The 16350-nt window shown below is 37.9% G+C and overlaps 1 protein-coding gene across 2 annotated transcripts in view; it reads right to left on the reverse strand.

The window, feature by feature from the left end:
* Positions 1–4900: 4900 nt before the first annotated feature.
* P4HA1 (prolyl 4-hydroxylase subunit alpha 1) overlaps positions 4901–16350 on the reverse strand; it is a 77256-nt gene continuing 65806 nt past the window's right edge. For both annotated transcript variants that reach the window (XM_059397726.1, XM_059397725.1), the window contains exons 11-15: positions 15138–15187; positions 11662–11727; positions 7818–7886; positions 7217–7313; positions 4901–5955 (exon numbers count right to left, since the gene is read on the reverse strand). In XM_059397726.1, the coding sequence (XP_059253709.1) occupies positions 5885–5955; positions 7217–7313; positions 7818–7886; positions 11662–11727; positions 15138–15187 (353 nt within the window). In that variant the 3' untranslated portion in view covers positions 4901–5884. The remainder of the gene's footprint in view (positions 5956–7216; positions 7314–7817; positions 7887–11661; positions 11728–15137; positions 15188–16350) is intronic.

The following is a 16350-nucleotide window of genomic DNA, read 5'->3' on the forward strand; positions in this document are numbered from 1 at the left end:
TTGGGTTGTTACTCTTCCTCTTTGATTTCTGACATCATTTATTTGGGTTATCTCTTTTTTCTTGATGAGTGTGACTAAAGTTTTATTAGTTTTGTTTCAAAGAACCAGCTCTTGGTTTCACTGATTGTTTGTTTGTGTTTGTTTGTTGGTCTCTATTTATTTCCACTCTGATCTTTATTATTTCCTTCTACTGACTTTGGCCTTGGTTGTTCTGTTTTTCCTAGCCCCTTTAGGTGTAAGGCTAGATTGCATATTCAAGATTTTTTTATTGTTTCTTGAGGTACACCTGTATTGCTAAAAATTGTCCTTTTAGAACTGTTTTCATTGTTCTTAAAGACTCTGGACCATTGTTTTCATTTCCATTTATCTTAGTGTATTTTTTAAATTTTCTCTTTGATTTCTTAGTTGACCCATTCATTGTTTAACAACATGTTATTTAACTTCCATATATCTGTTTATTCTAGATTTCTTCTTGTGATTGATTTCTAGTTTAATACCATTGTGGTCAGAAATGATGCATGATATGACTTCAGTCTTCTTAAATGTATTGAGATTTGTGACCCAATGTGTGATCTATTCTGGAGAATGTTCCATGTGCACTTGAAAAGAATATGTGTCTTCTATTGGTTTTGCATGGAATATTCTGTATGTATCTGTAAAGTCCACTCTAATGTGGCATTCAACGACACTCTTTCCTTATTAGTTTTCTGCCTGGATGACCTATCCATTGATATAAGTTAGTCACCTACTATTATTGTATTACTGTGTTTTCCCCTTTATGTCTATTAATACTTGCTGTATATACTCATGTGTTCCAATGTTCGTGCATGGATATTTGCAATTATTATATCCTCTGGTTGGATTGATCTCTTTATCATTGTTAATGGCCTTCTTTGTCTTTTGTTACAGTCTTCTTTTTGTCTAATAAAAGTATTGCTACCCTGGCTCTCTGCACCCCCACCCTCCCGTCGCCTCTATTTGCATGGAGAACCTTTTCCCATCCTTTCACTGTCTGTAGGTCTTTAGTCTTAAGTGAGTTTCTTATAGGCAGCATATAGACGGTTTTTGTTTTCCTACCCATTCCATCACCCTGTGTGTTTTGACTGGAGCATTTAAACCACTTACATTTAAGTGATTATGATAGGTATGTACTTATTGCCATTTTGTTCATTGTTTTCTGGCTGATTTTGTAGTTCTTCCTTTCTTCTCTTGCTGTGTTTGATGACTTTCTTTAGTGTTGTTTGATTTTTTTTCTCTGTATTTTTTGTATATGGGTTACAGGTTTGGGGTTTGTGGTTACCATGAGGTTCAGATATGACATCCTAAATATATATGTATTAGGTGGATGGTTCACTTAGAGCACATTGTAAAAGAACTTTTTTAATACCCTGCCATCATGTGTTCAGTATATGGTACCATATGATGGCCTTTTCTTTTACATGTAAAGAAAAGCCCTTTAGGGATGCCTGGGTGGCTCAGTCGGTTAAGTGGCTACCTTCAGCTCAGGTTACCATCCCAGAATCCTGGGATCAAGTCCCAGTTCAGGCTCCTTGCTCAGCAGGGAGCCTACTTCTCCCTCCACTTCTGCCTGCCTGTGCTCACTCTCTCTTTGACAAATAAAATCTTTTTTAAAAAGTCCCTTAACATTTCTTGTAACACTGGTTTAGAGTAATAAACTTTCATCTGGGAAACTATTTCTCCTTTAATTCTGAATGATAATATTACAGGTAGTCTTGGTTGCAGGTTTTTTCCTTTCAGCAGCCACTCCCCTCTAACCTACAACTTTCTGCTGAAAAATCAGCTGATAGTCTTATGGGGTTTCCCCTCGTACCTCTTTTCTTCACTCCTGCTGCTTTTTGAATTCTCTTTAATCTTTGACATTTTATTTTTCTTTGTTTTTTTAAGTTTTTTTTTTTTTTTTTTAATTTATTTGACAGAGGGTCACAAGTAGGCAGAGGTGGGCAGAGAGAGAGGAGGAAGCAGGCTCCCTGCTGAGCAGAGAGCCCGATGTGGGGCTCGATCCCAGAACCCTGGGATCATGACCTGAGCTGAAGGTAGAGGCTTAACCCACTGAGCCACCCAGGTGCCCCTAATCTTTGACATTTTAATTATGTGTTGTTGTGTAAACCACCTTGAGTTCATCTTGTTTGGAACTCTGCTTCCTGTACCTAGATGTGTTTCCTTCCCCCTGTAAGGGAAATTTTCTGCCCCTTACCCTCTCTTTTCTCCTTCTGGGACCTCTATAATGTGAATGTTTGTTTGCTTAATGATGTCCGTCCAAGAGATCCCTTAATGTATCCTCATTTTTAAAAATTCTTTTTTCAGGATATTGGGTGGCTCAGTCAACCAGTGAGGCATTTGACTCACAATCTCAGCGCAGGTCTTGATCTCAGGGTCATGAGTTCAAGCCCCATGCTGGGCTCCTACACACTGGGAATGGAGCCTCCTTAATAAAATAAAAATTCTTTGTTTTGCTGTTCAGGTTGCTTTCTGTTTCCCTTTCTTTCAGACCACTGATCCATTCTTCTGCATTTGCTAATCTGTTGATCCCCTGTATGGAATTTTTTTTTCTTTTAAGACTTCATTCATCTGAGAGAGAGAGTACAAATGTTGGGGAGGAGAGGCAGACAGCAAAGCAGATTCCCTGCTGAGCAGGAAGTCCAACACAGGACCATCACCTGAGCAGAATGTAGATGCTCAACTGACTAAGCCACCCATGCACTCTGTTACTGCATTTTTCAACTCGATTCTTTTAATATTTTCTGTTTTCTTGTTCTCTACAGTGTAGTGAGCAAATTTATGATCATTATTTTAACAGGCATATTACTTATACCCAATTAGTTCTTTCTCTGAGGTTTTGTCTTCTCTGCAACATACTTCTCTTGTCTCCCCATTTTGCTTGACTTTGTGTTTATTTCTATGAATTAAATGGAACAGCTACTTCTAAACTCAAAGGAATGGTCTTGTGTATGGCTATCCCATGTAGACTGTGTGTACCCAATGACTTTGGTTTACTGGCCGGAGCTGTGTGTGGCATAGGCTGGGGTGCTGGGGCTATCCTTGTGGGATGGCCAGAGCTGAAATGGGCATAGTCTAAAGCGGTCCCTGGATTCTCTCTGCAGAGGGTCCCATGGCAGGCTAGCTGAAGCTGAAGTGTATATGCAGTAGGCAGTCCCTGGAATCTCTGAAGAGGGTACTCTGGTGAGACACAAGCTGGGAAATCTGTTGTGCTCCATGCAGGGGGCACCCTTGTAGGGTAGCTGGAGCCAAGGTTGAGTGTGGGCTGGGAGGTTCTGGGGCACTCCACAAACAGTGTGCCCTGGCAGGTGAACGTAGCTCAAGTGGTCAGGGTTCTGGGGCTCTTGGTGGAGAGGGCACCTGGGCAGGACAACTGAAACTGATGTGGGTGCAAGATGGAGTATCTTGGGTGCTCAGTGGAGGGGGTGCCCTACATGAGCAGCTGGAGCTAAGACAGGCTATGGGCCAGGGAATCCTGGAGCACTCCATACAAGGGTGCCTTGGAGTGACTGGAAGCAAGACAGGCCCTAGCCAGGGGGTCCTAGAGTATTGTGCCACAGGTGCACTGACGAGTCCTCAGGTGCAGGTTTGGAGTGTTCTGGGGTGCTCTGCGCCTGTATCACCTGCCTGAGATGGCTATATTGAGGTATAGTGAGCACTCACCAAGGGTGATCTGTGTGTGCCCCATCTTGGCTGCAGCTGAAGTTGCTTTGGTGGGATGGCCGGGACTGGCATGGGCTAGAGGCCTGGGTCTCACTAAGGTGATAAGCCTGCTACAGCGCACAGACCCTGCCTCTATCCATGCTATCAAACTGAAGGGGAACATAAACCATGGCACTTGCTAGCCCCTCCAAACTAACTCTGCCAACCTTTGACACGGTTCCTTTATATTCTAGTTGCTCCTTTTAAACCATGGGGGTTTTTTCCTGTGCCCCAGGGCTGGCATGCAGTCCTCACTGGTTTTAATGTTCACCATCAAAAAAAAGATTGCAGTGACCACTAGACTCAAAACCTTTTACAGGATTTTTTTTTCTTCTTCCCATTTGTAAAGAAAAATAGTTGGTAATGAAACATGGGAGGGTTCTGTAAGATCTAATACTGATAAGAGTTTAATGATCCTCATGGAGAGTTTAGGTTGAATATAAGGAAATCTTTAAGAATGTCATTTCCTTCTGAAATATGTATTACTTTCATTCTACTTGCTAAAACATGTAAGGTAATAAAGGTTAGTTTCCATTCACTGAACCCCCCATTTTATTTCTATACTTTTGCATTCGCATTGCTTCTAGCATGATTTTTTTTTTTTAAATCATCTATGGTCACAAAATCTAAGCAGATTAAAATACTGAAGCTAATTCTCAATATTCTTACCAAAATAGTTGTGGTGGTGAAACAAAGGGTATTTGGGAGAAAGGAATTTTACAGTTGATTTTAATTGGCAAAAGTAATAATACCTTCTTACCCAAACAAGTAACACTTTCTTAAATTTATATTTAAATAGTGCATAAAGGATAGAAAGCCCTTGTATGAACTAAGATTCACCATAAGAAATGTAAAAAGATTAGTAGACTTCATTAGAGTCACAGCTTTATAGTCCACCTTATTTTTGAATAAGAAAAAGCTTACGTAACACTAGTGTAATAACTCCATAACCATAGTAAAGTTGTAGAGCTCTTTTTGAAGGAAACTGATTTTGATTAAGTATCTGAAAGTTCAAAGAGCCTCAATTTTCTACCATAGCCATGTGACATTAGAGTGCAGGGGGATAAACCTAAGTCCTACACATTTAAAAAAAAAAAAAAAAAATCAACATAAATCACCTGTTGTCACTATAGCATGCATTCACATTCAAATATGAAAAATACCACACAGAAAACAGAAACATTTTTAAAAAAAGATTTAAGATCATAAATAGGTCATTGTTGTCACAATACATCTCAGAATTGAGAAAAACAAACATTTTGGCTTTTTAGAAAAGATTTTGTATCAATTCCCTCATCATTAAAAGGACTTGTACATTTTTAAATTTCCAGTCTCCTAAGGCACAATATTTTATCAGAATGCCAACATCATCACCCTGCTATAGCAGGAATAAGAGGCAAGGTATTAGCACTAAGAAAAACAGCAAATTTTATGGACAAAATTATCATTTATGAAAAGGGGGGAAACAGGCTAATGATCATTTTAGTTAAGACCCAGTGTTGTTATACAGGGCTTTGTATTAAAAATTTTTGTTTAAGCAAAGTATTTTAACCCAGACTAAATTCACCACAGAGGAGCTATGAGAAAAGAATGGAACTGGGAAAATATAGTATACTTTCTTTAAAAAAATCTAGAAGGAAGAAAAATCAACTTAGAATAGTATATGGGGCAAACATCAAATGGAACCCAGATTAGAGGACTAGTTTATTCCTAGTCTTCAGGCAGATCCAGAGAAGTAAGATTAGGTAGACCTAATACCTAGGCACATACTTAACCACATGGCCCATTCTAGCCTATCCCCTGAACACTGAGATGTAGTGAAATACTATAATCAGATGCTTAAACTGTTTTCTTTAGCCAAACAAGAAGTTCTTTAAGATAGAAGTGTAAAAATTCCTCATTTTTAACTCTACCTTGTTTTATCCTCTTTGATACCAACTGAACTTTAAAGGTTTATATGTACAATATGGTGATTTAGTGTTACTTTCAAAAGGAAAAAACCCCACAAAGTTAGTGATTGTCCACAGATGAAACACTGGATGAGGTTCATGACTGAAATCAATCATGGAGTGTTAGTCAATTGTAAACTCTGGAAAGTGAAGACTGGGCAATGTGCGTATCAGACACATCAGAGTATAACAGGAGAGGAAGGGAAGCCTATTTGTCATTCCAATTCTGATAAGGTGCATGGTCTTCGAAATTCTTGTCCACGTTCATGGAGCCATTTATTGGATACTGTGAAAGGAAAAAAATATATTAAGATTCTCTATTATCTAACTAATTTAACAAAGTTTCTACATGAGCTCTAAGTTCAAGACCAAATAAGATGAAGGCAGATGGTACTTAAGCACTCTTAAAAGCTTTGCTAAATGTTGAAAACTCAATTGATAGTCTATGTATGTCCATTTCCTAAATTTCTGATGTTCAATGAAAGGCTTGAAATGAAACACAATTGGAATTAAGATGTAGGTAAGTCAGAAGATGGTTTAAACCTGTTTGCAAAATATGATCCCTAACAGAGACTTTTTAAAAATGAATATAAAACCTCCACTCTAGAGGAACAATCCTACAATCAGTCACTACTATTATGTGCTCATTAAGTTTCCTTGATTTCAAGATACACTGCTTTTCAGTGTACCTCAAATGGAATTTTCTACTCCTCCTATATCCAAAAGCCCAATCCATGGCATCAATGTGTATAAACATCTAAACTAGGACCCATAATTACTTTTACCTTTTCTCAACTCCTGTTTCCAATCTTTCGGTCATCAAGCCCTGTCACTTTTTCTTATATACCTCTTCAATCTCTCTCTCAATCTCTCTACTCTCCAACAGTTTTGCTGCTGCCTTAGTCCAGGCTATCATCCTTGCCCACTTAGACAAGGGTAAAGAGCCTTCTAAAATGTTTTCCCCTTCACTAGCCTTTCTTCATTCTAGCCCAGTGACTGCCAAACATTACCATCATCAGGGGAGATTTTTAAAATCCTAACCATCAGATGTTAGTTCTTAGTCCTGCTATGTCTGATATGGTAGTCACTAGACACATGAGCTAGTGACACATACTGAAATGGATTTATGGGGTTAAACAGTATGTTTCTATTTTGTTTTCATGTGGCTGGTCATTTGCACTAGCATGACCTTAAGTGTCTTCCTAGCTTCACATGAGTCCTGGCCCCCATCTCTAATAGGCCTGGAAAACATACTAATCTAGCTTCAAGACCAAATTTTAAAATTAAGATTTGAAGAAGTGTCCCCAACTATAAGGAGTTACCATTATGTTTATGTCTCTGTACTAGTGTGTACTATACCATATTCTAATTTATCCATTTGCCTGTCTCCATCAGAGACCATTGTAAACTCCTTGAGGGAAAGATACTATCTTAATTCAAGTTGCAATACTGTTAAAATCTGTCATAAGAATTATGATCAGAAACTGGTGTGGCTGAATCCCTTTCAATGTTAGGAAAAATCACAAGAGAATACAGGAAATATTTACCCCATTTGTTTCCAACAAGCACTGGACAGGCCGCATGCCGTGTACTGTAATCTCCTTCTCCACTGGCAAAGAGATTGTACCAGAAAACAGCAGTTCCCTGTGGAGAATAATAAAAAATTATCTCTAAATAAGATAGCAGGTTATCACTTTTTGCAGGAATTAAATTTTCCTCTGTTCCTGTGAGCAAGTACTCATCTATGGCAGCATTATATCTTCTCTAATAAAATTCTAAAATATGACAGTGATTTACAAAATTCTGGTGATCATATGGAAATGTTAATATCACAAAATTGCTTAACAAATCTTACAGTAGCAAAATGGAAGGATAAATATCATATGGAACCCATTTTAGAAATGAAAACTTTTAAGTATTAGTCCTTGGTTGTTCATTACTTCTAGGTAATCATAGTAAACTGTGCCACAAAAATATTCAAAATTTTACCTGGTATACCTAGTAAGTAAATTTTGCCTAGTAAGGCTTACATTATCTCTACCTTTAAAAATGTAATTCATTAATTAAACCATGAAATTGAGGTGCATCTCTTCCTCAGGGAAAAAAATAAAGAGACCCACAAAATTAAAATAAACAAATCAAGTTTACCTTTTTGGGCCAAACACTAGCTCCTACTTCAGGAAAAACAGTGGCTCCTCCTGCTGAAACATCACTCATCTGTAAGAATTCCAGAGAAGTATTATCAGAAGCACTGGTAAAATAAATTTAAATATGCCCCTGTGAGGAAGACAGGATACCACAGGGACTAGGAGAACACCTGGACTTCTACCTAACATAGGAAGGTTTGTGCATGCTACTTAGTTTTTACACAAAATAAGATACAGTTTAGGTTTACATACTTAAGTAAAAAAACAAAAGAAATGAGAGAGCCAGGAAGGGAGATAAGGATATCTTTTATATCTTATAGCCAGAGGTAAAAAGACAGAGGTAAAAAGATATTATTTAAAACCAATAAATCAAGTAACACAGGGGTATAATTAGGCATTTATAGCACTGAAGTATAACCTCCCTGGGGGAAGGAAGGACTTTTCATTTGTTCATTGCTGAGCTTCAGTGTCTAGAGTAGTAATAGTAGGTGCTCCTACTAGGTATTTATCCAAAGTATATGAAGATACTAATTCAAAAGGATATATGCACCCCTGTGTTAATTGCAGCATTATTTACAATAGCTAAATTATGGAAGCAGCCCCAGTATCCACTGAAAGATGAATGGATAAAGAAGATGTTGTGTGTGTACACACACACACACTCACAAAATGGAGTATTATTAAGCCATAAAAAATAAAATCTTGCCATTTGCAATGACTTAGAGCTCAAGAGTATTATGCTAAGCGAAGTACGTCAGACATAGACAAATACCAAAATGATTTCACTCACATGTGGACTCAAAAGGGAAAAAAAAGGACAGAAACCAAGAAACCACTCTTAACTATAGAGAACAAACTGGTGGTTACCAGAGGGAAGGTCGGGGGCAGATGGTTTAAAGAGGTGATGGGGATTAAGGAATGCACTTGTGATTAGCACTAGATAATGTATGGAAGTGTTGAATCACTCAATTGTATGTCTGAAACTATATCACATTGTATGTCAACTATACTGGAATTAAAATCTTAAAAATTTTTCAAATGTAACCTAGAATAAAAACACAAATCTTCCAAATGGAGGAACCACATGGACAAAATGAGACAATGGAACCACAGATCATAAAGACTGAATCAAAAAGCAAAACCCAAGTATGCTACACCCAAGAGTCACATCTAAAACAAGGGACCTAAGAGGGGCGTCTGGGTGGCTCAGTGGGTTAAAGCCTCTGCCTTCAGCTCAGGTCATGATCCCAGAGTCCTGGAATCGAGCCCCGCATTGGGCTCTTTGCTCAGCGGTAAGCCTGCTTCCTCCTCCTCTCTCTCTGTCAAATAAATAAATAAAATCTTTAAAAAAATAAAAAAATTAAACAAGGAACTTAGAAACACTGAAAACAAAAAGATTTGCCCAGCAAATGTTACAGCAAAGAAAACAGAGTTTGATCTTAATATGAGGGACAGTTTAAATCAAAATAAAAGCATTAAGTGAGATAAATAAGGATATTTTACTATGACAAATACATCAGTAGTAGTAAGCGATGAAACACCTGAGAAATGAAAAAATTGTGTTAAATGGCCTATTTTTTTTTTTTTTTAAGGAAAAACCCGGGGGGGGGGGGGTTGGGGTGGGGGGGGAGGGCAGAGGAAGCACTGGAGGGGGTACAGCAGGGTCCAAAGAAGACAAGCCGAGAGGATTTGCGGCTGTAGGTTCTCAAGTAGGGCGTAAGTGGGCCTGGCCCAGCTACTAAAGGTGGGAGACAGGGGAATGGAAAGGCGTGGGGTAGGAGCAGGAAGGTGGAAGGTGGGAGCGTTGGAGTCTCGAAGGGGTCTGGGGAGCTCACTCCCGGCAGGAGACGTACTCCGTGTAGCTGGTCCAGCTGGTCTGGGAATAGTAAAACAATTGCGGGGGGGGGAGGGGAGGGAGGGTGAATCACTAACCTATTCGAATGCTATATAATTAAAGGAGAACACAATAATTGGTAATTAACATAAAATCTAACAGTAAAATCTAGCACTCATGGATATTGGACCAAATAAAATCAATATTCATAAAAGCAAAAAAAATGTTTAATGTATCTCAAACACCAGAAAAGATGATCACCTTCTCTAATAAGAGAAATGCAAATTAAAGCACAAGAACTGTCAGTCTAATAAGTGAAAGATGTACAGATCAAAGTCTGACAAACATCAACATATAAAGGTGGGATATAAATTGGTACAATTATGGAGAACTCATCTCTACAAAGTATATAAGATTTCACTGCATGAATTTTGTACAATGCATCAGCTTCTCCCCTGGTTCTCCCTTTGTGATAACTTACATCCTTTCTTTAATGGGATCTTAAATCTTTTTGGAAACAGATGAAGTTGTAAGAGGGAGGGCAGAAGAATAATGTAGGAAGGTGAGAAGGTAGGTTGAATAGAGGGAATGAAGAATGGAAGAAATAGGGTAAAAGACACACGGGGAAGGGGTCAGGGAGCAATGAAGAAAAAATGAGACTGCGCAAAATGAGACACCAATTTTGGTTGGGAGTGAGATAAAACCACAAAAATAGATGCCATTTTCATATCATTCAGATGGAGATAGGGATGAAAGTGCAATGAAATAAACAAAAAGTCTAGATATAAAATACAACTTTTTAAGTTAACAAAGGTTACAACAAAGTAGGAGATTGTATTTTCCAAATATTATACCAATAGGTCCTGTCTTACATGTTCTTTTTACGTGACACTGATATTCTTACCGAGTGGTAGTGACTATGTCCTTGTCCCCTGAACCTTGTAATTGCTTTGATTAATAAAATGCAGAAGTAATATTATTTGACTCCTGAGGGTAGGTAATGAAAATGCAATGCATTTCAGCCTTGCTTTTTGTGGAGATATGCGCTCTCATAATCCAGCCACCATGCTGGAAGAAGCCCAGACCACATGCAGGTATTCTGGACAAAGCCAGTCTCAACCCCAGCCTTCAAAATGACCCCGTACCAGTCATCCTGACTGCAAATGCACGGAAGATCCAGAGCAACGACCAGGAGTGATGCCTACTCAACCGCACAACCAAGAGAGAAAAAGTTATTTTAATCCATTCAGTTTTGTGGTGATTGTTATGAAGCAATAGAGAACTGGAGCAAATATTATGAGCAAAGTTAAGATTATTCATATACCTAAACATATAGAAAAAAATTAAAAATATCGTTAAGTTTTTAAACTTTAATAAACAATGTGAAAATGGTTACTCTTTTTTTTTTTAAAGATTTATTTATTTGACAGATCACAAGCAGGCAGAGAGGCAGGCAGAGAGGAGGAAGCAGGCTCCCCACTGAGCAGAGAGCCCGATGCGGGGCTCGATCCCAGGACCCTGAGATCATGACCTGAGCAGAAGGCAGAGGCTTTAACCCACTGAGCCACCCAGGCACTCCGAAAATGGTTACTCTTAACCATTGGCTGCTGCTTACATCAATGTGTTCACTTTGTGAAAATTTATTGTTCTAGTACTTGTGATTTGTAAACTTTTTCTGACATATAGCAACAAAAAATTCAAAAAGTTTAAAATGTGAGTATATACAGAGATGCCTATATACACATATTAACAGACAGTCCATACTCCAAAATATCAACAATGATTGTTTCCAAGTAGAGAGACTGTTAGTAATTTTAGCATTCTTATTCAGGCTTTAATATTACAATCTGAAGAAGTTATAAATGCAAAAAACCCCTCCCCTTACTCAGTTGTAAAAACTCTAAATCAGAACATCAAATAAGGGCTAAGGAAAACAAACACCTGCACACATCAAAATAAATGTTATGTAATAAAATCCCATCTTAAAATAAAAATTTCAGCTGTAACTTACATAAAACAGCCATGTAGCAATTCTGTTTCCTGTCCCCAGTTCTTTGAAAGCATCTGGTTCATCTTTCTGTGAATAAAACACAATGAATTCAATAGTATAAAATTCAGTAATGCAAACACCAGTAATATGCTAAAGGATATGCCAAAAACCCCAAAAGACTCATTTATAAAGTCTAGTGCACAATATAGAGCAGGCACTCAAATACTGGTTGATGCCAACTCAGCATGTGCACAGTGAATACTTTCGATAAGACCACTATCGGGAAAAACCCCAGATTCATTAGTAGATACTGGTTTTCGTTATTTAGGCTATCTACAGATCATTAATAAAATTCATGCCTATAGTTCTGCTTCTGAAAAACAAACCCAAAAAACAAATAAGACATGAGGGCCTTTTAGCCACATTCATGAACTCTACTCTCTGTGGGTAAAAAATTTACCTTAAGATTTACTTTGAACTCATGAGCCATTCAAATGTTTACTGCTACTGTGCTTTCATTCTTTTGGACAGTCAGCACTTTAATCTGGCTGGAGAATTCACATCTGGGCTGTTAAAATCTAAATTAGGGGCATGTGAGTCATTCAGTCGGTTGAGCATCTGCCTTTGGCTCAGGTCATAATCTCAGGGTCCTGGGATGGAGTCCCGCTTCAGGCTCCCTGCTCAGCAAGGAGTCTGCTTCTCCCTCTCTGCCCCTACCCCCTGCTCTTTCTCTGTCTCAAATTTAAAAAAAAAAAAAACTAAATTAAAATACAATACAGTCTCTTGGCAGTTATCCCAGAAAAATGAAAATGGATTTTTCAAATTTACACACATCTTTATTTGTGATAGCTCCAAATAGGACTGTGATAGCCCCAAAATGTCCTTCAAAGGAAGTGACTAAGCAAAATGAGATGTGTCCATACCATGAAATAGTACTCAGCAATAAAAAGAGCACACTATTATTAAATTCGGTAAGAACATGAACCTCAAAGGAATTATGCTGAGTGAAATGAGAGGATCTCAAAAGGATACACACTGTGTATTACCTTTAACATTTGTGAAATACAATTATGGAGAGGAACAAGTTGGATTAGTGGTTACCAGCAGTTAGGCACGGGAAGCAGAAGGGTATGTGCGTCTCCAGAGCAGTACCATAAGGGTCTGGCAGTGATGGTGCAGTTATGCACCTTGATTGTGGTGGCAGTTTCACAAGCTACACATGTAGTAAAACTGCACACACACACATACATGCAAATTAGTGTAAATATAACTGGTGAAATATGAATAGGCTTGGTGGCTTGTGCCAATGCCTATTTCTTGGTTTTGATAATGTGCTACAGTAATGGAAGATGCTAACAGTGGGGGAGGCTGAGGGAAGGGTTCAAGACATCTCCCTGTATATTTCTTTACTACTTCCTAAGAATCTGTAATGATTTCAAAATAAAAAACTAAGAAAAAATTTCATTGTACTAATGTCAGGTCTTGAATTTTATACTCTCAGACGTTTTTCAATAATTGAAAACAGAAGGGAAAGAAACTAAAAATATATTCTTTACTGGCCTACACAGAAGAATCTAGGATTCTGGGACTGAAGCTGGCCAAGGGCTATAACACAATAAAGGCTGTTGTCTTTCAAAAGAATATACCCTTATTTTAAAATGGTAAAAGTTCAAGATGTTTATTAAAATACCTGAGACAGTTCTTAGAATTCATTTAATTTTTAAAAAATATTTCTCTCTGAATTCATTTTACCTTAAAAAAAAAAAAAAAAGATTTGTTTAACACGGAGAAAGCATGTGCACCATCAAGGGAGTTGCAGAGGGAGAGGGAGAAGCAGGCTCCCCACCAAGCAGGGAGCCTGACATGGGACTCGATCCCAGGACCCCAGGATCATTACCTGGATCATTACCTAAGCTAGAGGCAGATGCTTAATCGACTAAGCCCTCATGTGCCCCTAGAATCCATGCAATTATGATAGAGCTTAATTAAAATTTTAAAATTAAGATTTGGTGTTATATATAATGTATATATAAATATATATTTATGTATATATTTTATATATTTATATTAATATATATTTATATTATATATATTTATATATACGGTATATATATATATATTAAAAATGTAGCTTCATGTGAAAAAAGAAAAGTTACATCTTTTTAGCAAACTGCTTCAATACTATTTATTCTCCAGTGTTTCTCTACATCTATTTTGTATTTTTTAATTTTCCTGGCTCAGTGTATTCTTATAATTTCTTCAGATTCATCACTAATTTGCTGATTTACTTCAACAGTCTCTAACCTGTTTTAATTTATCCAAACTTTAAGTTTCAACACTTCTTTCTCCCTATAGCTTCTATTTGTTTTTCAAATATGTTAAATCATTTTGAAAGTTTAATATTTATCCTTCTATTTTTAAGAATGTTATACAGTTATTTTATATGCTGTACCTGATAACTGTAACATCCTGGAGGCATCTAAATCTGTTGGGTACTTCAGTCTCACCAATGGTATCTTATTACCAGTGATTTTTTTTTTAATATTAAAGTTCATATTTGGCTGACCCTAATCTTTAAAATTCCTGAGGTGGGGGTGCCTGGGTGGCTCAGTGGGCTAAGCTGCTGCCTTCGGCTCAGGACATGATCTCAGGGTCCTGGGATCAAGTCCCGCATCGGGCTCCCTGCTCAGCAGGGAGCCTGCTTCCCTCCTCTCTCTCTCTCTCTGCCTGCCTCTCCGTGTACTTGTGATCTCTGTCAAATAAATAAATAAAATCTTTTAAAAAAAATAAAATTCCTGAGGTGTTATAATGAGGATGACTGTTTTCAGGGAGGAGTACCAAGGAGTACTACCTAACTGAACAAATTTGCTCTTCCAGGGTAGTGAAAATTCAAATCCAAGGTTCATGTGGGAGAATGCCTATGCTTTCAAACTCCCAGAAAAGGCTCTCATACACATTGCATTCCCCCACCCCACCCCCAACCCGGGTGATGATAGGCAACTCTCCTTAAGGCTCATAACTCAAAGCAGATTATTTTCAAGGCTATTCTTTCTCTGAGAATATAATCCTTTTGGAGATTTGGGTTTTATGCATGGGTCTCTAAGGTTCAGTAGCTTATACAGAGGTAGGTCCTCTCACAGAGCTGAGCTGTTAATTTCCAAAGCTCTCAACTCTTGGAGGCACATGCCTTCAGCTTCAGCTTTTTTGCCACCCCCTTTAACTCTAATTTTAGTTTCTAGGTTTTCTTTGTTCATTTTGCCTTTGGGAATTTCCTTTACTTTCTTCCAGGCTCAGCAATGCATTTAAAGATATCTTTTTTTTTTTTTTTTAACTGTGCATCTAAGGGTTTTTTACTGCTAAAAAGGTTTTATAGGGTCTCTATTCCACCATACTTCCACAAATTGAAACAGCCTATAAGTTTTTAATACTAAAAGAACAGAATTAACATGTCATGCCGGAGCTTCAGTAGAATGCCTACGTTCATTTTTTTAACTTACCCGTGCAAAATCAAAATGGGGTTCATACTGTCCTCCAACTCCATAATTTGCTACCTGAAGGAGAGGAACAAAGTACGCATTAAAAAGAATCAAGACTACTATTCAAAAAATTAGTAAGTCCTATTTTGGTGTCTTATATATGATGGTTACGTACTCCTAGAGAAATGAGAAGCAAAGCAGTTTAAATCAATGAGAGTTCTTAAGGAACCAGGATAAAAATCTAGGATAGCTACTACATAATTATTTTGGAACCTTAGTTAATATGCTTTTCTTTAGTAGATGTTTGGGGTACATGTTTTCCTCTAATACATAAACTAAAACTTGAGTTAGAATTTTAAAATTAAAATGTTTAGAATTAAAATTTTCTAGGATACAGTTTTGAGGTTTTTATTATTAATTTTTACTTAACACTTTCCTTTGGAGTTTAAATCAAGACTCATATTTTCCAAAACCCAAACTGCTGGGAAACTCCCTATCTATTTTAATAAAATTTCCTCCTACAAGGGCGCCTGGGTGGCTCAGTGGGTTAAAGCCTCTGCTTTCGGCTCAGGTCACGATCCTGGGGTCCTGGGATTGAGTCCCACATCAGGCTCTCTGCTCAGCGGGGAGCCTGCTTCCTCCTCTCTCTCTGCCTACTTGTGATCTCTGTCTGTCAAATAAATTAAAAAATTAAAAAAAAAATTCCCTCCTACATATTCTTTTTTTATCCTAAGGTAAAAGAGGGAGGAGGTTAACACGAAACTTAATTATTCCTGCTGGAGGGTGCTAACAATTTCAGTTGGTAATGACAATCCCAGTGTAAAGCAGCAAAAGAAAGTAAGAAAAGTATCTGGTCTGAGTGTAAGTTCTAGCTTTCTTAGTTATAGTATATGTAACTTTTTCTTTTTTTTTTTTTAATATTTTATTTATTTATTTGACAGAGATCACAAGTAGGTAGAGGTAGGCAGAGAGAGAGAGAGAGAGAGACAGGGGGAAGCAGGCTCCCTGCTGAGCAGAGAGCCCGATGTGGGGCTCGATCCCAGGACCCTGAGATCATGACCTGAGCCGAAGGCAGAGGCTTTAACCCACTGAGCCACTCAGGCGCCCCTATAACTTTTTCTTTTTTTAAAAGATTTTTATTTATTTATTTGACAGATGGAGATCACAATCAGGCAGAGAAGCAGGCCGAGAGAGAGAAGGAAGCAGGCTCCCCACTGAGCAGAGAGCCCGATGT

The sequence above is a fragment of the Mustela nigripes genome, chromosome 4 (assembly GCF_022355385.1).
Source record: "Mustela nigripes isolate SB6536 chromosome 4, MUSNIG.SB6536, whole genome shotgun sequence".
Classification (NCBI taxonomy): Eukaryota; Metazoa; Chordata; class Mammalia; order Carnivora; family Mustelidae; genus Mustela; species Mustela nigripes.